Source organism: Sprattus sprattus (genome assembly GCF_963457725.1).
Source record: "Sprattus sprattus genome assembly, chromosome: 4".
Classification (NCBI taxonomy): Eukaryota; Metazoa; Chordata; class Actinopteri; order Clupeiformes; family Clupeidae; genus Sprattus; species Sprattus sprattus.
In genome coordinates, this window is record NC_137923.1 from 34,401,323 (window position 1) to 34,427,313 (window position 25,991).

The window sequence follows — 25,991 nt, forward strand, 5'->3', positions numbered from 1 at the left end:
TTTTGTCAACAACTAAATCCAAAGAAATTACAAGCTTTCATTTTTCAAATGTTGAAAACATTTATCTGGCTAAATCTGACCACACTGACTTGCCTTTGACAAGAACTTTGAAGTCCATCTTGTCATCAGCTGTTTGACAAGTGTATGTCCCACTGTCTTTGGGCTCGGTTGAGCTCACTGTCAGGATGCAATGAAGCCCTTCCTTCTTCAGCTCATATTTTGTACCACTCTTCAGCTCCACACCATCTCTCAACCATTTCACATTTGCATTTGCTGTCATCAGTTCAGTGGACAGAATGATTTTCTCAGTTGCTTGTACCTCAACGGCATCTTTCGTCACAGACTTCTTCTGGAATTTGGCAGAAGCCTCTACATGCAGAAATAGATACAGAAAAGCAGTTGATTCTCAGCTGTATTATAAACACTAGTTACAAAGTTGCAAAATTCTACCTGTACCGCACCTACTACGTGAATCTTGAAGACCAATTTCTCTTTCCCAGCCTCACATGTGTATTCTCCAGCATCCTTCTTCTCCACACTGTCCAACACCAACTGACGAGTCTTGCTCTTCGTCTCCATGTGGATGGTTTTACTGGAGCTCAGAAGTTTGCCATCTTTGTACCATTTCACTTCTGTCTTTGAGTCAGAAACCTCACAGCTTAGAGTGGCTTTCTGAGAGATGGTAGTTTTAACCTCCTTTTGGACAGACTCCTTGTTTGCAAAGCCAGCTTCTTCTGTGATAAAATGACAAAGCACACAAGGGCTGAGTATACAGTGCCTTGCATAAGTATTCACCCCCTTAGATGTTTTACCCTTTCATTGCTTTTATAAATCAGTCATGGTCAATATAAGTTGGCTTTTTGGTTAAAAAACCCCCCACAAAAAAGCCCTCTTTAATGTCAAAGTGAAAACAGATTTCTACACAGTTATGTAAATTAAATAAAAATATGTAATGAAAATCAGTGATTGCATAAGTATTCACCCCCTTTATATAGACTGACCTAATTCAACAGAGGTCTAGCCAATTGGTGCGAGAAGTCTCACAATTAGTGAAATGGGGATCAGTGTGCAGTGAATGTGTCTCAAGTGATTGTAGTATAACGACACCTGTGTCTGGAAGGTCCATTCACGTGTTAACCATTAGCATATAGCTGGTGTTTGTATTAGTGCCCAATAAGGTCTGCACTAAGCACAGTCATCATTCATAAGGCCACTATGTGAAGGTCATGAATTGGTTACATTAGGACAGGAGGTGCTCTCTGAAGAGTTGGGTCTACAGAGGCCACCTCCTGTCCTAACTGGCACTTCGACTAGTGCTTAACTTGCAATTACAGCAGTTATATTCCTGCACTTCTTTTTTTCTTTTCTATTTCGTTTCTTATATTTCGTATGTAAAGAAGTATTTGTTGTTACACCAGGTTCTATTGCTCGTAGCTTGACCGTTCTCTCCCTTGTACGACACTTTGGACAAAAGTGTCTGCTAAATGTCTAAATGTACTGTATATGTAAATGTAATATCCTTAATAACCAACTAGTTGGTCTTAACTTAAGGTTACTGATATGTAGTTAGGATCAATAATAATAATAACACTTCATTTTATTTGTTGAGCACTCTTCATTCCAGCAGAATCTCAGAGTGCTAGATCAAAATAGTAGGTTAATAGCCTTTAAGTATACTGTCTGAATATGTCACTTATAGTGGAAGAAGAGTCATATAATAGGTATTCCTACCTAAGAGTTTAACTTTACCAACAGACAATCTGGTTTTGAGCTTTGGGCTTTGTAAATGAAAATGTCTTACTCACACATGGATGTCATCCGTTTTACATTGTCATTAGAAAATGATCAACCTTCACTATAGAACGAGGAACCTGTTTTAAAGGAATAATGAGATATTTACATTTTATTAAGGATGAATATGTGTCTGTGGTCGTATTGGGCCATTTTTGATCATTTCAGTCTGATTATATGGAAAGTAATACTTGACGTTAGAACTAAGGTCGGGTCAGTAATGGTATACTATGTAGGTAACACTGATTGAAGTGCACTCATTGCTCTGGAGAAAATGTCCACTTTAAAACAGGGGCCCTGCCTCCCAGTCATCACTAGCAGTCTGGGCGCGCACAATTACTTTGACCTGCTGTGTCATTGCATTGAGAAATGGAACATTGTTTGTCAGTGGGAATGCCTATTTTATACCTATTCTCTTTTGATTTTTTCCCGATTATATATCAGTAAGCTAAGGTTGAGACCAACTAGTTGGTTATTAAGGATTTACCACGAATAAGTGACCCATTTAATGAGAATAAGAAATTGCGGATGCAGGCCTAATGATCAATAATGCGTAATGAAGACTTTATTGTGCACTTACACAGACACATATTAGTTATATTATAAGTTAAATAGTTATTGTTTTAAAAACCTATATTTATATATATTTAACATCAAAGGCTAATGAATTAGATGCAGTGCTGCAATATCGCTTTTTTTTTTCATCAATAAGGATCAAGACATGTCCAGACAACCAGTTCTTTCAGTCCAAAATCAAATTAAATCTATTAGAAATGTAGTGAAGACATTGCTAATGTTGTAAATTACTATATCATGTGGAAACTGCAGATTGAAATATCTTCATTGGCGTAAACGCCCTTTTTTTTGGCTCTACCACTGCAGTTTCTACTATCTGGAGAGGAATGCGTGCTGAGGCCAGTTGTGTTTCTATGGTCATTGCTGGGGCTTGATCGTGTGTCATCTAAGCTTTTGGCCACCAGATCACCCTGGGGCCCACTAGGGCCTACTGGTGCTTAAGGTGGTGTCAAGGTGAAAGGCAGGGTCAGAGCATTAGTGTCAATGTCAACACAACAACATAAGATACCGTTACAGATAAAAAGAAACATTAAGAATTGTTGGGGCCGGTCAGCACACAAAATCTAAATGTACATCTAAAATGACATCTGTCATTTCCAACGACATGTGCAAACTATTCCATTCAACTGTATGGAGACATCAAACTGGCTTTCCGTTTAATTACATTTAGTGTCTTTTCTGGGATTTGTGTTTCATAATTAGGTTAATTTAATCAGTTATAAAATGTCACAGACCTTTGCCTTTTTTATGTCTTAACATATAGTCTATGATGTTTGTTTACTGGTAAGATATTGCACTGATGTCTGGCTACAGCAATAAAACAAAAGTAAACAAGCGAAATAAAAACAGAAATTAAAGCTATTACAACTTAGTGTGCTTACAAACAATTATCAGTCTACACAACCTAATTTGCTTACAAACAATAATCAGTCTACACAAGCCTACATAAAAAAAATGTCAAAAGGACAAATGAAAAGGAAAAAAAGGAAAAAAAAATAAAAATTCATACCTGCTACATGAATCTTGAAGACCAGTTTCTCTTTTCCGGCCTCACAGGTGTATTCTCCAGCATCCTTCTTCTCCACACTGTCCAACACCAACTGACGAGTCTTGCTCTTCGTCTCCATGTGGATGGTTTTACTGGAGCTCAGAAGTTTGCCATCTCTGTACCATTTCACTTCTGTCTTTGAGTCAGAAACCTCACAGCTTAGAGTGGCTTTCTGAGAGATGGTAGTTTTAACCTCCTTTTGGACAGACTCCTTGTTTGCAAAGCCAGCTTCTTCTGTGATAAAATGACAAAGCACACAAGGGCTGAGTATACAGTGCCTTGCATAAGTATTCACCCCCTTAGATGTTTTACCCTTTCATTGCTTTTATAAATCAGTCATGGTCAATATAAGTTGGCTTTTTGGTTAAAAAACCCCCCACAAAAAAGCCCTCTTTAATGTCAAAGTGAAAACAGATTTCTACACAGTTATGTAAATTAAATAAAAATATGTAATGAAAATCAGTGATTGCATAAGTATTCACCCCCTTTATATAGACTGACCTAATTCAACAGAGGTCCAGCCAATTGGTGCGAGAAGTCTCACAATTAGTGAAATGGGGATCAGTGTGCAGTGAATGTGTCTCAAGTGATTGTAGTATAACGACACCTGTGTCTGGAAGGTCCATTCACGTGTTAACCATTAGCATATAGCTGGTGTTTGTATTAGTGCCCAATAAGGTCTGCACTAAGCACAGTCATCATTCATAAGGCCACTATGTGAAGGTCATGAATTGGTTACATTAGGACAGGAGGTGCTCTCTGAAGAGTTGGGTCTACAGAGGCCACCTCCTGTCCTAACTGGCACTTCGACTAGTGCTTAACTTGCAATTACAGCAGTTATATTCCTGCACTTCTTTTTTTCTTTTCTATTTCGTTTCTTATATTTCGTATGTAAAGTAGTATTTGTTGTTACACCAGGTTCTATTGCTCGTAGCTTGACTGTTCTCTCCCTTGTACGACACTTTGGACAAAAGTGTCTGCTAAATGTCTAAATGTACTGTATATGTAAATGTAATATCCTTAATAACCAACTAGTTGGTCTTAACTTAAGGTTACTGATATGTAGTTAGGATCAATAATAATAATAACACTTCATTTTATTTGTTGAGCACTCTTCATTCCAGCAGAATCTCAGAGTGCTAGATCAAAATAGTAGGTTAATAGCCTTTAAGTATACTGTCTGAATATGTCACTTATAGTGGAAGAAGAGTCATATAATAGGTATTCCTACCTAAGAGTTTAACTTTACCAACAGACAATCTGGTTTTGAGCTTTGGGCTTTGTAAATGAAAATGTCTTACTCACACATGGATGTCATCCGTTTTACATTGTCATTAGAAAACTATCAACCTTCACTATAGAACGAGGAACCTGTTTTAAAGGAATAATGAGATATTTACATTTTATTAAGGATGAATATGTGTCTGTGGTCGTATTGGGCCATTTTTGATCATTTCAGTCTGATTATATGGAAAGTAATACTTGACGTTAGAACTAAGGTCGGGTCAGTAATGGTATACTATGTAGGTAACACTGATTGAAGTGCACTCATTGCTCTGGAGAAAATGTCCACTTTAAAACAGGGGCCCTGCCTCCCAGTCATCACTAGCAGTCTGGGCGCGCACAATTACTTTGACCTGCTGTGTCATTGCATTGAGAAATGGAACATTGTTTGTCAGTGGGAATGCCTATTTTATACCTATTCTCTTTTGATTTTTTCCCGATTATATATCAGTAAGCTAAGGTTGAGACCAACTAGTTGGTTATTAAGGATTTACCACGAATAAGTGACCCATTTAATGAGAATAAGAAATTGCGGATGCAGGCCTAATGATCAATAATGCGTAATGAAGACTTTATTGTGCACTTACACAGACACATATTAGTTATATTATAAGTTAAATAGTTATTGTTTTAAAAACCTATATTTATATATATTTAACATCAAAGGCTAATGAATTAGATGCAGTGCTGCAATATCGCTTTTTTTTCATCAATAAGGATCAAGACATGTCCAGACAACCAGTTCTTTCAGTCCAAAATCAAATTAAATCTATTAGAAATGTAGTGAAGACATTGCTAATGTTGTAAATTACTATATCATGTGGAAACTGCAGATTGAAATATCTTCATTGGCGTAAACGCCCTTTTTTTTGGCTCTACCACTGCGGTTTCTACTATCTGGAGAGGAATGCGTGCTGAGGCCAGTTGTGTTTCTATGGTCATTGCTGGGGCTTGATCGTGTGTCATCTAAGCTTTTGGCCACCAGATCACCCTGGGGCCCACTAGGGCCTACTGGTGCTTAAGGTGGTGTCAAGGTGAAAGGCAGGGTCAGAGCATTAGTGTCAATGTCAACACAACAACATAAGATACCGTTACAGATAAAAAGAAACATTAAGAATTGTTGGGGCCGGTCAGCACACAAAATCTAAATGTACATCTAAAATGACATCTGTCATTTCCAACGACATGTGCAAACTATTCCATTCAACTGTATGGAGACATCAAACTGGCTTTCCGTTTAATTACATTTAGTGTCTTTTCTGGGATTTGTGTTTCATAATTAGGTTAATTTAATCAGTTATAAAATGTCACAGACCTTTGCCTTTTTTATGTCTTAACATATAGTCTATGATGTTTGTTTACTGGTAAGATATTGCACTGATGTCTGGCTACAGCAATAAAACAAAAGTAAACAAGCGAAATAAAAACAGAAATTAAAGCTATTACAACTTAGTGTGCTTACAAACAATTATCAGTCTACACAACCTAATTTGCTTACAAACAATAATCAGTCTACACAAGCCTACATAAAAAAAATGTCAAAAGGACAAATAAAAAGGAAAATAAATAAATAAATAAATTCATACCTGCTACATGAATCTTGAAGACCAGTTTCTCTTTTCCGGCCTCACATGTGTATTCTCCAGCATCCTTCTTCTCCACACTGTCCAACACCAACTGACGAGTCTTGCTCTTCGTCTCCATGTGGATGGTTTTACTGGAGCTCAGAAGTTTGCCATCTTTGTACCATTTCACTTCTGTCTTTGAGTCAGAAACCTCACAGCTTAGAGTGGCTTTCTGAGAGATGGTAGTTTTAACCTCCTTTTGGACAGACTCGTTGTTGGCAAAGCCAGCTTCTTTGATATCTGTAGTAATATGACAGAGCATGGAAATCAGGGAAGCTTTCTGGGGAAAGGGAGCCCAAGTTCACAAATGCTGGGTCCTTCTATCAGGATAATACCAGTGAATATTTTACACAAAACAGATACAGAAAGTATGAAGGCTAATGCACTGGCAGCTACAACAGGTAAAAACCCTTTTAATAATGATAGTGCTGTCAGTTTAACGCGTTATTAACGGCGTTAACGCAAGCCCATTTTAACGCTGTTCATTTTTTTATCGCGCGATTAACTCGTAAAAAAAAAAAAAAAAAAAACTTTTTTTTTTTTTTTTAGATTAACGTTCTTTTTGCTCTCCCAAACTGTGTAGTAGGCTAACGTTACGTTTCAGTGAATGGTGAGTGCGATACGGCGAAATGGATGATAAAAAGCTTCTGAATAGAAAGTTTACCTTTAAAAGTTGTGTTGTGCAAAAAAAGCGAGCTTCACTGTCTGAAAATGTCAACAGGCAGCTGGCTGAAAGCACAGAAGGCTTACCTTTTATTGGTAACCTAACTGTTACGGTTCATTGTTTTTGAAATAAAAGGCCAGACTTCTATGTTCACAGGAAACTTTAAGCCATGGTTTAACTGCACTATAGGCTGAGTCCTTGTTTATCTGAAATGTGCACTTTCTGATTTTATTTTGTACCGCCCGGTTTGGCAATGTTGTTTTTCAATCAAATAAACCATTGCATAAAGCAAGCCAATCCACTTTTCCATGTTGATAAGAGCATAAAAAACAAAAAATGATTGAAGGGACATTTAGAATAGATAAAAATATGCGATTAATACATTTGCAATTAATTGCGATTAATTTTGAGTTAACTATGACAAAAATGTGATTAATCGCGATTAAATATTTTAATCGTTTGACAGCACTAAATAATAATAATAATAATTCATTTTATTTTTAACACGCTTTTCATTCAGAAAAATCTCAGAGTGCCTAGAAGAATCTCAGAGTGCCTTTTGCAATGAGCACACTGTTTGCAGTCATTACCACCGGTACAGATAAACCAGTTTATTTGAAGTAAATGGATAAAACGTGCCTGTGGATTAATTTTGAACATCATTAAGAATATCTTTCCATATGGTAATAGAAGTGTAATGGGTTAATGTCGCATTACTTCATGGTAATAAATCATATTACTTTAAAGAGTTTTTAAATAGGTACAGTTTATCTGGATTTTTCTGAGGTGACTGAGGTGAATACAAATACAAGAGACATTGCTACAGTATTTGACCATAGTTTTTTCATACCTGCTACGTTAATCTTGAACACCAGTTTCTCTTTTCCAGCCTCACAGATGAACTCCCCAGCATCCTTTTTATCCACACTGTCCAACACCAACTGACGAGTGTTTCCCTTTGTCTCAATGTGGAGGATTTTAGTGGTGCTTAGAAGTTTGCCATCTTTGTACCATTTAACTTCCATCTTTGAGTCAGAAACCTCACAGCTCAATGTGGCTTTCTGAGAGATGGTTGCTTTAACCTCCCTCTGGACAGACTCCTTTTTAGCAAATGCTGAGACTTCAGTTTCTGTCAGGCAATCACAAGATGACATTACAAACATGTAATTAATCCACCAGTAGGTCAACATAAACATTGGTGATTGTGTTCACATCATCTCTACAGGCATCATCGGATTTAAATAATTATAATAATAATTAATACGAGAATATTTGTTTCATTAACAATTACGTTTCACATTTATAGTCATGATTCTACAAGGCATCGTGATGTCATAAAATAAATAAAAGCACTACACGAACACTGCAAATGTAAGTGAATAAATAAATAAGCACTAAACTCAATCGCGTGGATATAGCCATAGTGGAATAGAATGAACACATCAACATTCTGCAACAGTACCTTCACCTCTCCACCCACTGGTGAAGTTAAGTCTGCGTTTACTCGACCAGTGCTCGCTTTCCGCTTTAACATGACTGTCTCTTTCAAATTGCTTTTGCATGGATTTGGTGGATTCTGAATGCACACGTCACTACAGTTGCGTGCCCTTATAAGGAAAAGACGGGGCGTGTGTGAATGCAAATCTAGGTGCACGAGAACGCACATTCAATTTAAGAATCCTCATTTGGGGGAGCACAGCTGAGAACCCTTCGGCTGTTTAAGAACCAAATGTCAGGCGTTCATGAATCAGGCGGAGATCTTTTCTTACGTTGGTCTTCCGAAGTCCGTGAGAAAACATTTCAGAAGACATTTCAGAAAATGTTGGAGAATGAGGCGCAATGGACCTAATTCCTGAACACATTTAAGAAAAAGTTAAGAAGAAATTTTGGTATACTATGTAGGTAACACTGATTGAAGTGCACTCATTACTCTGGAGAAAATGTCTACTTTAGAACAGGGGCCCTGCCTCCCAGTCACCACTAGCAGCCTGGGCGAGCACAATTACTTTGACCTGCTAGTAAACTAGTTGGTCTTAACTTAAGGTTACTGATATGTAGTTAGGATCAAAATAGTAGGTTAATAGCCTTTAAGTATACTGTCTGAATATGTCACTTATAGTGGAAGAAGAGTCATAGAATAGGTATTCCTACCTAAGAGTTTAACTTTACCAACAGACAATCTGGCTTTGGGCTTTGTAAATGAAAATGTCTAACTCACACATGGATGTCATCCGTTTTACATTGTCATTAGAAAACTATCAACCTTCACTATAGAACGAGGAACCTGTTTTAAAGGAATAATGAGGTATTTACATTTTATTAAGGATGAAAATGTGTCTGTGGTCGTAGTGGGCCATTTTTCATCATTTCAGTCTGATTATATGGAAAGTAATACTTGACGTTAGAACTAAGGTCGGGTCAGTAATGGTATACTATGTAGGTAACACTGATTGAAGTGCACTCATTGCTCTGGAGAAAATGTCCACTTTAAAACAGGGGCCCTGCCTCCCAGTCATCACTAGCAGTCTGGGCGAGCACAATTACTTTGACCTGCTGTGTCATTGCATTGAGAAATGGAACATTGTTTGTCAGTGGGAATGCCTATTTTATACCTATTCTCTTTTGATTTTTTCCCGATTATACAGCCGCGGAAAAAAATAAGAGACCACTTCAAAATTATCAGTTTCTCTGGTTTTACTATTTATTGGTATGTGTTAAAGTAAAATGTACATTTTTGTTTTATTCTATAACCTACTGGCAACATTCCTACCAAATTTCAAATAAAAATATTGTCATTTAGATCATTTATTTGCAGAAAAATGACAATTGGTCAAAATAGCAAAAAAGATGCAGTGTCTTCAGATCTCGAATAATGCAAAGAAAACAAGCTCATATTCATTTTTAAGCTACACAATACTAATGCTTTAACTTAGGAAGAGTTCAGAAATCAATATTTGGTGGAATAACCTTGATTTAAAATCACAACTTTCATGTGTCTTGGCATGCTCTCCACCAGTCTTTCACATTGCCGTTGGGTGACTTTATGCTACTCCTGGCGCAAGAATTCAAGCAGCTCGGCTTCTTTTCATGGCTTGTGACCATCCATCTTCCTCTTGATCACATTTCAGAGGTTTATTATGGGATTCAGGTCTCGAAATTGGGCTGGCCATGACAGGGCCCTGATCTGGTGGTACTCCATCCACACCTTTACTGGCCTGGCTGTGTGGCATGGAGCATTGCCCTGCTGGAAAAAACACTTCTCAGAGTTGGGGAACATTGTCAGAGCAAAAGGAAGCAAGTTTTTCTTCTGGGACAACGTTGTACTTTGCCTGGCTGAGGTTTGTAAAAGACCATAAGGATTGAACCAAAGCGGACTGGAGGGTCTCCTAGTTCGTCTTCTCTGATGAGTCCAATTTTCAGCTTTGCCCAACACATGGTCGTCTGATGGTTAGACGGAGACCTGGAGAGGCCTACAAGCCACAGAGTCTTGCACCTACTGTGAAATTGGACTCATCAGAGAAGACGAACTAGGAGACCCTCCAGTCCGCTTTGGTTCAATCCTTATGGTCTTTTACAAACCTCAGCCAGGCAAAGTACAATGTTGTCCCAGAAGAAAAACTTGCTTCCTTTTGCTCTGACAATGTTCCTCAACTCTGAGAAGTGTTTTTTCCAGCAGGGCAATGCTCCATGCCACACAGCCAGGCCAGTAAAGGTGTGGATGGAGTATCACCAGATCAGGACCCTGTCATGGCCAGCCCAATTTCGAGACCTGAATCCCATAAAAAAAACTCTGAAATGTGATCAAGAGGAAGATGGATGGTCACAAGCCATGAAAAGAAGCCGAGCTGCTTGAATTCTTGCGCCAGGAGTAGCATAAAGTCACCCAACGGCAATGTGAAAGACTGGTGGAGAGCATGCCAAGACACATGAAAGTTGTGATTTTAAATCAAGGTTATTCCACCAAATATTGATTTCTGAACTCTTCCTAAGTTAAAGCATTAGTATTGTGTAGTTAAAAAATGAATATGAGCTTGTTTTCTTTGCATTATTCGAGATCTGAAGACACTGCATCTTTTTTGCTATTTTGACCAATTGTCATTTTTCTGCAAATAAATGATCTAAATGACAATATTTTTATTTGAAATTTGGTAGGAATGTTGCCAGTAGGTTATAGAATAAAACAAAAATGTACATTTTACTTTAACACATACCAATAAATAGTAAAACCAGAGAAACTGATAATTTTGAAGTGGTCTCTTAATTTTTTCCGCGGCTGTATATCGTATATAAGGTTGAGACCAACTAGTTTATAATTAAGGATTTACCACGAATAAGTGACACATTTAGTGAGAATAAGAAATTGGCGAATGCAAGCCTAATGATCAATAATGCTTAATGCAGACTTTATGTGCACTTATACAGACACATATTAGTTATATTATAAGTTAAATATGGGGCCTTTTCATGTCTTAACATATAGTCTATGATGTTTGTTTACTGTAAGGTATTGCACTGACGCCTGGCTACAGCAATAAAAAAGTAAACAAGAGTAATAAAAACAGAAAGCCATTACAACTTAGTGTGCTTACAAACAATTATCGGTCTACACAACCTATTTTGCTTACAAACAATATTCAGTCTAAACAAGCCTACATTAAAAAAACTGTTTTGTAATTACATCACGTTTGGTTCATTTAAAAACTAGACGTAACGCAAAGCGTTACAAAATATGACCGCCGAACTGGGCCCAGTTTCCCGAACGCGCACTTAGCCTAAAAAGCACTTGAAATCGCTCGTAAGAGGATTCCTACGTTGCAGACGGGTTTCCCAACGCCACACTTAGCTTAAGTGTATCTTTCATTGAGAGGAATTCTACGTGTGGTCAGGACCAGTAGTAACTTCACACTTAGCGATTTAATCCACCAGGGACGTCGTTCGACCGTCGTTCGGAAGAAACGGGAATAAAAAAAAAAAAACATGGCTACTTGAAGCGAGGAATATTTTACATGAATAAAGCTATCTACACAACTTTTTATATGTTTACAATGACTCGGTTTGATCGGAAATGTGCTACGCGACCAATGCAGAGTATTTAGGTCTTGACTGAAGCTTTCAAACAGTAGTTTGATGGCACATTTAGCGCTTATGCCACCACTCCATTGGCTTATATGGTAGCTTCTAGCTAGATGGTTGTATACATATATTTTTGCAATGTTCTTCATTGAAACTTTTTTTAAATCGCTAGTTTCATAGCTCATACAGTCACGCATGACGTACGCTTCAAACCCCTCGACACCTTATCCAGGGGTGTCGTTCGGCCTATTGTAGAAGAAATCCAAACGATGTTTCTGTGTATAGCACATCATGAGAATTTCATTGTTTCACCTGCCTATTCCCATCAAAATAGAAATAAAGAATATTGAGTATTTGAAAATAAAGATTAGGCTATACAAAACTAGTGCAGTGCCCGTAGGAATTATGCATTCTGTAATGTTAGCAGACGTAGGGCTGTTGGGTAGTGTAATGGCAAGACATATTTGCACTCCACATAGGTACAGGTTACACTGAAGTATTATTGTGATGCATGTTTCCTTTTCATTAAGAAATGTGTTAATGGTAGCCTTTTTGGAGAGTTACCAACAAATAAAGTTTGAGATTATGTAGTGGATGCAGTTGAATATACTAATATAAACTAAATGTCATAAAGAAAGACATTATTTAAAATGAAGTTATGGTTGAAATAGGATCACTTCTTTATTGTAAGGGTAAGTGTAGGGCAAGAATGGTCATGCAGTTGGACTCAAATGTAGGTTAATTTTATTGAATGTATGCAGCCTACTGTACTGTATGACTTCGATGATGCTAGCTTTGACAGCCCACTCTCAGACAGATCGTAATAAATGTCCTTACAATGGGAACACAGTTTAAATAGGCTTCTCTGCTGGAGATGGCGTTACTATCCCCGCCCCGAATTTAGTGCACATTGCACGTTCGATGCACGCATAGGCTAGCTAATTTCACAGCAATTAACGTAAACAGGTTAACCTGACGTAAACAGCTCCTAAGAGCTACTTAAGAACTCATGCACGTTGCGCTCGTGCACCTGACTTTAAGTTGATGGTTGGGAAACCCTCGTAAGTAGAAAGAGTTCGGCCGTCAACGATGTCGCGAAAATCCACGTAGAACGTTAAGATACATCGTTATCGGGAAACGAGGCCCTGTTCAGTAGGTTTGGGCACAGAATGAGTCATGGTTGTCAGTGTGTTTGTGTGTTTTTATGTGTTTTGTGTGTGTAAATTGGTTTGTGTTTCATTTGTATGTATTAAAGGAATTATTTGTGATAGATTTTGATGATTTGGTTATGTTGTGTTTTGTGTACTACTTTTTTGTGGATTGTTTTGGTATATTTTTCTTTTGCAATGTAGTTTGTTTAAACAGGTCAAATAAAGAGGTGTTGTGGAAAACTCCACTCTGGACTGTGAGCCTACGTCCCTGTTAGGGCTGAGGCGTTGCGCACGCGCACAAACTTTCAGTTTCCTTTTCGCGCCAGCTGCTAAAAGGAGTTGACGTGCTCTGAAATACCATGTTAGCATAACGTTATTGTGTTGCCGTGTGCGTTGCTGCCTATGTAAGTTTGTAACTTCATATTCCTGTTGGCCTTGCTTTCTCGTGTTGATGTTTGATAGCACTGGTCGTTGTAATTAGTAATTTTCTGAAACAAACAGTTTTGGTCGGGCTTCGACACTGATCTAGATATCTAGTTGTTTCTGTGTTGCGGTTAGCTTGGAGTTTAGACTGCCAGGCAACTTGTGGTCTTGGAGTGCCATCTTGTGGTGAAGTTAGGTACAGCATTGTAATTACGGTACTGCTGATACACTGGGCGCTGGTACTTATATATTACAATCATAGCAATTCTGTTTATTGTATTATAGTGAACTCTAACCATTTATCATTATTATTGTGTATATTGTTCAGATATGCATACATTTATGTTCACTGATACAGATTGCTATTTATGTATATTTATTATGTTACATTCTGTATTTCTCTACTCACAGAAAACCACACGAACACTTTTCTTTTAATGTATGATTATTTCACCGCAAGCACCAACTGCACTTGACCACCTGCTCAACTGAAATAAATAAATCGGTTCTTACTGCACCTGGGGGTTGTGGCTGCTTTCTGATCGGAGTGCATAGCCAGATAGGGGCAAACCAGTTGGCAACGCATACGTACTTCACAAGTGGTCCTTCGAAGCCGGATAATTGCCCCCCCCCTGAACTATGGCAACCTTTCCAGATTACAGTAGAGAACCAGATGTCCGACCCCGTCCCAGCAGAGCAAGGCAGCCCCCGGGGTACCTCGCGAACTACGAGCTCGGCTATCAAGCTAAACAGCCCCTGCTATACGAGGCATCCTCCAATCAGGCCCCGGAGAGGCTATTGCAGAGCGCTCATACCCAGGTTGACCCCACCTTGCCTGACAGACACCCGCATAGGTGCACTGAAGAGGAACGGTGGCAGCGCCTCGAGTCACGCTACGTGGACATGAGCAAACAGTTAGAGAGGCTACAGCTTGAGATGGACAGTGCTAAACGAATGCCCTTCCTGCAAAGCGCTCCGGTATATCCTCCATCTTACCCTCCTTACTCTTCTCACTACCTCAGTTTGCCAAAGCTAGAGTTAGGCAGTCACTGTGCGACGCCAGACCACAGCCCACAGAGGAACACCCTTACAGATGGCAACGAGCCCCAACATCAATCAGCATCTCCGTCTGGAGACCAACCTGAACAGGACCAATCCGCCTATGCCCAACCAGCTCATCAGACCGAGTCACGGGTCACTTTGGATCCTGCCGCAGCTGCTCGGCTCAGTCCTTTGTTATCTCGCCCTTATGCCCAGGCTCCCATTCCACCTCCATGGCCTGTGCCATACCAACCCAGCCTGCCTCGGTTCCATCTCCAGCCAACTCGTCCTCCTCTTCAGCCTGCCCAGCCTCTTATGCCGCCACCAATACAATACCAGCTCCACCCTTCGCACCCTGCTTACCCTCTTTATCCACCCTGGGCGCATCACCCCCAGTATGCGTCTTATGCACCAGTCATGACAGCGTCAGGTCCTACAGCCCCAGGCATACTGGAAATGGCTATCGCATCTTCATACGGCATTCCAAAGCCCAAGCTGACTGCTTTCAGCACTGGCAAAGAAAGCGACTTCATAATGCTGAAGAAAGGATTGGACAGCGTCCTTGGGCCACATAAGCACCTTAGTGAGGACTACAAATACCAAGTGCTGTTAGACCTTCTCAAGCTGCCAAACGCCTACCAAGTGGCGAAGAGGTATGTTAACGATCCAACACCATACAGTAGTGCAATGCAGGCCCTCGAAACACGATATGGTCAGCCACGCCATCTTGTTCAAGGAGAGCTAAAGACTATACTCAACTCCCCACCTATCAGGCAAGGCGACTCGCAAGCCTTTGAGGACTTCTCATCAGCTGTCAGCACGATGGTGGGCCTGCTAAGCACTATGGATGGCCCCTCACAGGCTGAACTCAGATGTGGCTCTCACGTGGACACTCTACTCAGTAAGCTGCCCACCAGCTACAGAGAACGCTTTGCTGAGTACTGCTTATCCCAGGGAATCATCCGCAGTGGCAGTGATCGAACATATACGCTCCCTGACTTCGCTGAATGGTTGGATAGGAAAGCCCAAGCCATCCAGGTGGCGAGACGGGTTACTGACGGGGCTAGGTTAGATGCTACACCGATAGAGCGGGATGGCAAGGCAGCGAGGCCTCGGGAATCCAACTCTGCTAGCATCTACATGACCAACCAGCCTGAGACTTCATACACCCCGCAGAGACCTGATGCCTACACTAAGCCTGGTCAGTCCCCCAAGAAGCAAGAGCGCTTTAAGCCATACTGCCCTTACTGCTCCAATCAGGAACACTACCTCAGTGCCTGTGCCGAGTTTGCTAAGCTCAACACCGCTGAGAAGACTGACTGGATAAAGGAAAAGGGAAAATGCTGGAGATGTGGGCGCGGACACAAACCAGAGAGCTGTACTCTGAAGAAGCCATGCTCCACCTGTAACGAGCAACACCTCCTTGTCCTGCATGAGGCGGCACTCAAAGCTAACCAGAGTGTCCTAACTGTGAGTACCTCCTCTAGTATGGTGTATGTGGGCAAAGGTAACCGCTCCAGTCGTGTCATGTTGAAAGTTGTCCCAGTGAGGCTCCATTACGGAGGTAGGACACTGGACACACACGCAGTGCTGGACGACGGCTCTGAAAGAACAATTCTACTTCCAGCTGCTGCCAAACATCTTGGTCTACAAAGAGTGGAAGAAGCGCTGCCCCTTCGGACCATCAGACAGGATGTTGTAGAGTTAAAGGGCGCATCTGTCTCATTCGAGGTGTCCTCTCCAGCTAACACTCAAGTGAAACACTACATCCGTCATGCCTTCACTGCTGCTGAGCTCAGCCTGGCTGAGCAGTCATGCCCAATAGAGTCCCTCAAGAAGAGGTATGAACACCTGAGTGGCGTCCCAATGCGTGGATTCTACAGGGTACAGCCAATGCTCCTTATTGGTTCTGACTATCCTCAGTTAATAACTCCTGTGCGTCCAGTGCAGATAGGACCCCCAGGTGGTCCAGTAGCCGTGTGCACCCTTCTAGGTTGGGCTATACAAGGACCTACAAACTTCCTGCAGAATCCCATCAGGGAGACATCCTGTTTGCATACAGCGTTCCTGTCCCCTACTCTGGACCTACATCAACATGTGGAAAGGCTGTGGCAGATTGACACGCTGCCATTCCGATCCGAGAAGGAGGCGACACGCTCCAGGCAAGACCAGGTAGCCATTACCACACTGGAGGAACGAACCCTCCGTGTCACAGTGGATGGAGTGGCCCGTTGTGCTACACCTCTCCTCCGCAAGCCAGGAGGACCCAAGCTACACGCTCCTCCTGCGGCAGTGATGCCCCTTCTCAGAGCTACAGAGAGGCGTTTGGCCACTAACCCTGACCTAACCAAAGTCTACAATGAGGAGATCCACAAGCTAGAGAGAGCGGGGTACGTGGTGAAGATCAGCGACGATGAGACAAACCAATCTGAGGAATCCTGGTACATCCCTCATCACATTGTTCACCACAACGGAAAGTCTAGAGTGGTATTCAACTGCTCATTCAAATACCAGCAAACTGCCCTCAACGACATCTTGCTTCCTGGGCCTAACCTTGGCTCACCACTACTGGGTGTCCTCCTCAGGTTCAGGGAGTATCCGACTGCCATCAGCGGCGACATCCGTGGAATGTTCCACCAGATCAGGCTACTCCCTGAAGACCAGCCACTTCTCAGATTCCTTTGGCGGGATATGGAGAGAGACCGCAGCCCTGACATCTACGAATGGCGTGTCCTGCCCTTTGGCACCGCCTGCAGTCCGTGCTGTGCCATATATGCACTTCAGAGGCACACCAAGGACAACAGCGCTGGCAGCCAAGAGGTACTCGAATCTGTCATGAAAGCCTTTTACGTAGATAACTGTCTGCAGTCTCTCCATTCTCCATCACAGGCTAGACAGCTAATCGACAAGATGAGGGTCCTGCTCGCCGCCGGAGGATTTGACATGAGACAGTGGGCGAGCAATAAACCAGAGGTCATCGCACATCTTCCCCCAGAGGCAAGGTCACAGGGTTGCGAGCTGTAGCTGACAGCAGACAGGGCCGATCCCCAAGAATCCACACTCGGCCTCCGATGGCACTGCCCATCCGACACCCTGGGCTACAAGCACCGCCAAGCAGTAGCCATCAAGCCCACGCTAAGGAATGTGTATCGAGTTCTAGCCTCTCAATACGACCCACTTGGGTACATCATTCCTTACACCACGCGTGCTAAGGTGTTGATTCAAGCGCTCTGGAGGAACGAGCAGGGCTGGGATGAACCCATCTCAGGTGAACTCCTCACTGTCTGGCAGACATGGGAGAACGAGCTCCCTCACCTACAGCACATCAACATGCCTCGCTGTTACGTGTCAGCCAGTGTGAATCTGGATGCTTCCCCTGTGGACTTACATATCTTTTGCGACGCATCAGAGAGAGCGTACGGATCTGTGGCCTACCTGCGTGTTGAAGACACTGACGGGCATGTAAATGTATCTTTCATCATGGCCAGATCCCGTGTTGCTCCCAGGAAACAGCTCTCCATGCCGCGTTTGGAGCTCTGTGCCGCATTGACCGGAGCCCAGCTGGCCAAACTACTTCACTCGGAGCTCACCCTCTCAATAAGGCAGACCATCCTCTGGTCAGATTCGACAACAGTTCTCAGCTGGATCCAGTCTGACTCCTCCCAGTATAAGGTGTTCGTCGGGACGCGCATCGCCGAAATACAGGAGCACACTGATGTCAGTGACTGGGGGTACGTCCCCTCTGAACATAACCCGGCAGATGACATCACACGGGGAAAATCACTGCATCAGTTAACCCAACCTTCTCGCTGGAATAGTGGACCCGACTTCCTGTATGACCAACCTGCTCACTGGCCATCTAACCCTGCAGTAAAGTCAGAAGAGTCCGATGAGCTCAGAAAATCCACATTCTGCGGTCAGCTCACTGTCCCTGACGCATCTTCTCCCGAACTTTCCCAGTACAACACCTGGTCTGATCTTCTGGAGGCTACTCATCAGTCCCTTCATGGGGCGGCAGCCTCTCCACTGTCTGCTTCAGATCGTCTGGACATAGGAGTAGTCCTCCTCAAGCAAGCACAGGCAGATTGTTTTCCCGAGGAGCTCAATGCCCTGCGACACTCACATCCTGTCAAGGCTAGCAGTCGCCTCAGCCCCCTCTCACCAGAGTATGACCAAACTCTGGGCCTCATTCGAGTTGGCGGTCGCCTCCGCAAAGCTGAAGACTTACCTGAGGACATGCTTCATCCCATTGTCCTTGCTCCCGAACACCACATCACTCAGCTGCTGGTGAAGGACTACGACGATCGTTTACTTCATGCTGGCCCTGAGAGAGTCTTCGCCGAGATTAGGAGGTCCTACTGGATTCTCAGAGGCCGCCAAGCCATCAAGAAGCACCAGCAGCGTTGTGTGGAGTGTCGCAAGTGGCGCAGTAAGCCAGTGATCCCAAAAATGGCAGATCTCCCAGCTGCACGGCTCCGATTCAACAAGCCTCCATTTTGGTCTACCGGTGTGGACTGTTTTGGCCCATATCTGATCAAGATAGGCCGGCGGCAGGAGAAACGCTGGGGCATTGTGTTTAAATGCCTGACCACCAGGTGTGTTCATCTTGACTTACTGCCGAGTATGGACACAGACTCATTCCTTTTGGCACTCCGCCGCTTCATCGCGAGAAGAGGGAAGCCTTACGAGATATTGAGTGACAGGGGCACCAACTTCCGTGGAGGGGAGAAGGAACTCCAGGAAGCCTTTGAGGCCCTTGAACCAGCTCTCAAAACACAATTAGCCAAACAGTGCATCACCTTTAAATTTAACCCACCTCTAGCTCCACACTTTGGTGGAGTGTGGGAAAGAGAAATTAAATCCGTTAAGACATCTCTCCAAACCATCCTGAGGGACCAAGTCATCCCAGAGGAGGTTTTGATGACCGTCCTCATCGAAGTTGAGGGAATCCTCAATTCCAAGCCGTTGGGTTACGCATCATCGGACCTGGCGGATCCTGATCCGATTACCCCAAATCTTTTGCTAATGGGGCGGCGAGACGCCTCACTGCCCCAGGCAGTGTATGGCTCCAGTGACCTGCTAGGACGACGCCGGTGGAGACACAGCCAGGTGCTTGCTGACCACTTCTGGGATCAGTTCACATGCAAGTACCTCCCTGGTCTCCAACCACGACAGAAGTGGAGGAATGCCACGCCTGATCTTGCTGTGGACACAGTAGTTATGGTGGTTGACTCACAGCTCCCGCGGGCACGGTGGCCCGTCGGGCGCATCACCAGGATCATCCCCAGTGATGATGGCAAGGTACGTGCAGCGGAGGTAGACATTGAAGGCAACCTCTATACTCGTCCTGTCGCCAAGCTGATAGAGCTGCCTAGGATGCCGGACGACGGTGAGACCAGCGCTCCCTAGCCCAGCATGGACTTTCCTGTTACTGCGCATTCGCTTCACGAATCCGGGGGCGGCTGTGGAAAACTCCACTCTGGACTGTGAGCCTACGTCCCTGTTAGGGCTGAGGCGTTGCGCACGCGCACAAACTTTCAGTTTCCTTTTCGCGCCAGCTGCTAAAAGGAGTTGACGTGCTCTGAAATACCATGTTAGCATAACGTTATTGTGTTGCCGTGTGCGTTGCTGCCTATGTAAGTTTGTAACTTCATATTCCTGTTGGCCTTGCTTTCTCGTGTTGATGTTTGATAGCACTGGTCGTTGTAATTAGTAATTTTCTGAAACAAACAGTTTTGGTCGGGCTTCGACACTGATCTAGATATCTAGTTGTTTCTGTGTTGCGGTTAGCTTGGAGTTTAGACTGCCAGGCAACTTGTGGTCTTGGAGTGCCATCTTGTGGTGAAGTTAGGTACAGCATTGTAATTACGGTACTGCTGATACACTGGGCGCTGGTACTTATATATTACAATCATAGCAATTCTGTTTATTGTATTATAGTGAACTCTAACCATTTATCATTATTATTGTGTATATTGTTCAGATATGCATACATTTATGTTCACTGATACAGATTGCTATTTATGTATATTTATTATGTTACATTCTGTATTTCTCTACTCACAGAAAACCACACGAACACTTTTCTTTTAATGTATGATTATTTCACCGCAAGCACCAACTGCACTTGACCACCTGCTCAACTGAAATAAATAAATCGGTTCTTACTGCACCTGGGGGTTGTGGCTGCTTTCTGATCGGAGTGCATAGCCAGATAGGGGCAAACCAGTTGGCAACGCATACGTACTTCACAGGTGTGGAAACAAAGTGAAGTTTCCAACCACCAACAGGTGGCGCTATAGGTGATATCAGTCAGGCATATGTACCGTTTGGGCTGGATCCAGCGTCCACCCTAAGACATTTTCTCTGGATCAAACAATGTACGCAAAGTTATAAGAGACTGACAAGTTGGCAAAGTTTGAGGGTCTGCCACGCCCACACCTTCCGACTAATGAGAAAATCTTCTATAACTTTAAGTGGCCCATGGCTGAAGAGTAACCTGACCACATTTCAAGGCGTTACCATGGCGTCAAGAGACTTTATAGTGCGTCCAAGCATGATGAAGATGTGTACCGAATTCCGTCAAGCTAAGCCACAATAACCCCAATGCGCAGGGTTTTTTGCAATGTTCTAGGGGGCGCTACAGAGCCATTTTGCTCCATCCATGGACAAAAACTCTACCGAAGATGGACGGTTACAGGCTTGATGTCCCTGGCAAATTTGGTAATTTTTTGAGCACTTTGACATATATGCGATTGAGTTATAAGACACTTTGTGTTTTGTGGCAAGCACTAACAAGTTGGCAAAGTTTGAGGGTCTGCCACGCCCACACCTTCCGACTAATGAGAAAATCCAATATAACTTTTAGTCGCCATGGCTGAAGAGTAGCCTGACCACATTTCAAGGCGTTACCATTAAATCTGTCGGAGGAGTTCGATCAGATGCGAGGTGTGCAAACGCCGTCAAAACGCATCTTCCACTCAAAATGGCCCGACTTCCTGTGGACCTGCCACCATGGCGTCAAGAGACTTTTTGGTGCGTCCATGCATGATGAAGACGTGTACCGAATTCCGTCAAGCTACGCCAAAATAACCCCAATGCGCAGGTTTTTTTGCAATGTTCTAGGGGGCGCTACAGAGCCATTTTGCTCCATCCATGGACAAAAACCGAAGATGGACGGCTACAGGCTTGATGTCCCTGGCAAATTTGGTAATTTTCCGAGCGCTTTGACATATATTCGATTAAAACACCTATTTTTTGCTTTTTCATTTTTAACTAGGAGGCGCTATACATGTAATGACTGGTTATGGTATGGGTTGACATGGCCCCTTAACACAAACATACAAGAACAATTTGGCCCTCCAAGGCCCTACGGTTCTCGGGATATTCGAAGAAAACTGTGTCGCGCCACCTATAGGCCAGTTGGTGTATAATCATATAAATCAATTTATTGCATGCCCCCCGTAAACGGAATTCCACGAAACTTAACGTGCAATCAGAAGGTGTCATAATGATCCCACACCTCCGATTTCGTGCAGTTCTGACCTTGTCAACTTACAATTAAAATGTTTTACAACACTGCATTTTTGCTTTTTCATTTGTAACTAGGTGGCACTATACATGAAATAAGTGGTAGTGGAATGGTTGACGTGGCCTCTTAAGACCAACATAAAAAACAAATTTGGTCCTCCTAACAGTGCGAATCCATACCAGCGACGCAACCCCCTTCCATCGCTTTGAGTGGGCGTGGTGTAGCGTGTGGAAATAGCATAAACGACCAACCGATGCCCCAGTCCTACAATTTTCAAACCGTCAAAGTCAACACCAAACAATCTCATTGGCCGCTGCCGGGAAAAATCACTCCTCATTTGCATAAGTTTCAACATGTTCGAATTTTCATCGGTCGCATCGCCAAGACCGCTGGTCTACGTCACAATGGAGCTGGCTCCCGTTGAAATGCATGGGGTTTAGAAAATCGCGTCCCCCAGATCGCTGGTATGGATTCGCACCGTAAGCCCTACGGTTTTCGACTTATTCACAGAAAACTGAATCGCCCCACCCTCTTTAAAACGGGTCCAGTCTGACGGGGGTGCAACGGATCAAAACGAAAATCAGTGGTTCCACGCTCATCTAGTAAGGCTACATGCCCACCAAATTTCGTGCACCCCGGTGTTTCAGTGTCCCGGAAATCGTTGACAGAAAATCGGCAAACAGAAAAAGAAAAAAGAAAATTTTCAAACCGTCAAAGTCAACACCAAACAATCTCATTGGCCGCTGCCGGGAAAAATCACTCCTCATTTGCATAAGTTTCAACATGTTCGAATTTTCATCGGTCGCATCGCCCAGACCGCTGGTCTACGTCACAATGGAGCTGGCTCCCGTTGAAATGCATGGGGTTTAGAAAATCGCGTCCCCCAGATCGCTGGTATGGATTCGCACCGTAAGCCCTACGGTTTTCGACTTATTCACAGAAAACTGATTCGCCCCACCCTCTTTAAAACGGGTCCAGTCCGACGGGGGTGCAACGGATCAAAACGAAAATCAGTGGTTCCACGCTCATCTAGTAAGGCTACATGCCCACCAAATTTCGTGCACCCCGGTGTTTCAGTGTCCCGGAAATCGTTGACAGAAAATCGGCAAACAGAAAAAGAAAAAAGAAAAAAAGAAAAAAAACTCCGACTAAACCTATATGTCGCGCGGTTGTCATAATAACACTTTTCAAAATGTACTAGCTAACCTGTACGAGTTAACAGGTTAAGGAAAAGGGACAAATTAAAAGGATTTTTTTTCATACCTGCTACATGAATCTTGAACATCAGTTTCTCTTTCCCAGCCTCACAGGTGTATTCTCCAGCATCCTTCTTCTCCACACTGTCCAACACCAACTGACGAGTCTTGCTCTTCGTCTCCATGTGGATGGTTTTACTGGAGCTCAGAAGTTTGCCATCTTTGTACCATTTCACTTCTGTCTTTGAGTCAGAAACCTCACAGCTTAGAGTGGCTTTCTGAGAGATGGTAGTTTTAACCTCCTTTTGGACAGACTCCTTGTTGGCAAAGCCAGCTTCTTGGATTTCTGTAGTAATATGAGAGAGCATGGAAATCAGGGAAAGGGAGTGCATGTTCACAAATGCTCCTTCTATCAGGATAATACCAGTCAATATTTTTTAAATATGAAGGCTAATTTACAGTGGGGAAAATAAGTATTTGAACCCCTGCCGGATAATACCAGTAAATATTTTACACAAAACAAAATATTAGATACGTAAAATATGAAGGCTAAGTTACTTGTTTAACTGCAATGGAAATCATTCACACATAGGAAATTGAAATCAAAGCACACACAGGAAAACCTAAGGGTGGCTTTAAACGACAACGCTCCCGGGTGAAACCGACAACATATTTTATCAGATGTGCCTTACGTTTAGATGGCGACAGCGTTTTGGGGGCTTAAAAACGCAAAAAAATGAACCCACCCTCCAGAGTGGAAATCTTAGGGTGGCTTTACACGACAACGCTCCCGGGTGAAAACGACAAAATATTTTATCAGATGTGCCTTTCGTTTAGATGGCGACAGCGTTTTGAGGGCTTAAAAACGCAAAAAAATGAACCCACCCTCCAGAGTGGAAATCTTAAAAACGCTCCACCGTTGCGTTCCCGTCTAAAGTGTTGAAAACGCAAAAGTGTGCTCTGAGCTGCTCCACTATCCTCGCATACGCGTTGACATCATATCCATGTGCAGTACAGCCAAACAACAACAAACATGTCGGATTATTTCCATCAGTCGGAGATTCAAGCTGCCTTGATATCTATCCAGGAGTCATTTCAGCAAATAAGCCGAGTAATCACAGATAAAACAGAACAGAGAAGACGCATTAATTACACTAGGTCTCGTAGCTTGACTGTTCTATCCCTTGTAGCCTACGTCACTTTGGCCAAAGGCGTCTGCTAAATGACTAAATGTAAATGTACACGAACACTGCAAATGTAAGTGAATGAATGAATAAATAAGAACCCAATCGCGTTAAAATAGCCATAGTGGAATAGAATGGACACATATACATCCTGCAGTACCTCCACGTCTGCACCGGTTAAGTTCAATTTCACACACTTTTGCGTCACCGTCTGCATGCAGATTTCCACCCAAAGACTCTCGTCTAAACACGAAATTAAAAGTGGGAACGCAACGCCACTTTTGCGGTTTGTGTTCAGATCGTTGTCGTGTAAAGCTAAATCTACTGGCAGCTATAACAGGTAAAAAGGCAAGCCTTCTGATGTCTGGTTCTGTTAAGAGACCAGTTAATAGATGAAATTGGCAAAAAATACACCTCCTTGGCCTTAAAAAGCTTTTTTAGACATAATCAGTCAAGTTTACACGAAACAGTCATATGCTGGACAAGTAAGTTACAGGAGTACCCTTTTTCCCAGAGCACATTGTTTGCAGTCATCACCAACGGCAAAAAATGAACCAGTTTATTTGAAGTAAATGGATAAAACGTGCCTGTGGATTAATTTTGACCATTTTTAAGAATGTCTTTCCATGTGTCAATAAAAGTGTAATGGGTTAATGTTGCATTACTTCATGGTAATACATTATATTACCTTAAATAGTTTTTTAAAAGGCACTGTTTATCTGGATTTTTATGAGGTGACTGAGGTGAATACAAATACAAGAGACATGGCGACAGTATTTGAACATAGTTTTTCCATACCTGCTACGTTAATCTTGAAGACCAGTTTCTCCTTCCCAGCCTCACAGGTGTATTCTCCAGCATCCTTCTTCTCCACACTGTCCAACACCAACTGACGAGTCTTGCTCTTCGTCTCCATGTGGATGGTTTTACTGGAGCTCAGAAGTTTGCCATCTTTGTACCATTTCACTTCTGTCTTTGAGTCAGAAACCTCACAGCTTAGAGTGGCTTTCTGAGAGATGGTAGTTTTAACCTCCTTTTGGACAGACTCCTTTTCAGCAAATGCTGAGACTTCAGTTTCTGTCAGGAAATCACAAGATGAAATAACAAACATGTAATTAATCCACCAGTAGGTCAACATAAACGTTGGTGATTGTGTTCACATCATCTCTACAGGCATCATCGGATTTAAATAATTATAATAATAATTAATACGAGAATATTTGTTTCATTAACAATTACAGTATGTTAGCATAAAAGTGAGAAATTTGCAAATGTAAAACCATTTTCTTGCAAAATTGCCAAGACAAACTAACTGTCATTGGCCAGTGAGTTTTATTACATTTATGAAGGACATGTAAATGTGAGGTACATTTCCAACCCATGCTACTTCAAATTGAGGGTCAG

General features: G+C 42.6%; 1 protein-coding gene across 12 annotated transcripts in view; it reads right to left on the reverse strand.

The window, feature by feature from the left end:
- obscnb (obscurin, cytoskeletal calmodulin and titin-interacting RhoGEF b) overlaps positions 1-25,991 on the reverse strand; it is a 153,045-nt gene that overhangs the window by 86,915 nt on the left and 40,139 nt on the right. For 11 of the 12 annotated variants that reach the window (XM_080837358.1, XM_080837362.1, XM_080837365.1 and 8 more), the window contains 7 exons: positions 25,386-25,664; positions 23,471-23,749; positions 7,839-8,117; positions 6,286-6,564; positions 3,377-3,649; positions 462-734; positions 94-369 (listed from right to left, as the gene is read on the reverse strand). In XM_080837358.1, the coding sequence (XP_080693484.1) occupies positions 94-369; positions 462-734; positions 3,377-3,649; positions 6,286-6,564; positions 7,839-8,117; positions 23,471-23,749; positions 25,386-25,664 (1,938 nt within the window). The remainder of the gene's footprint in view (positions 1-93; positions 370-461; positions 735-3,376; positions 3,650-6,285; positions 6,565-7,838; positions 8,118-23,470; positions 23,750-25,385; positions 25,665-25,991) is intronic. The other variant, XM_080837359.1, reaches the window with a different exon arrangement.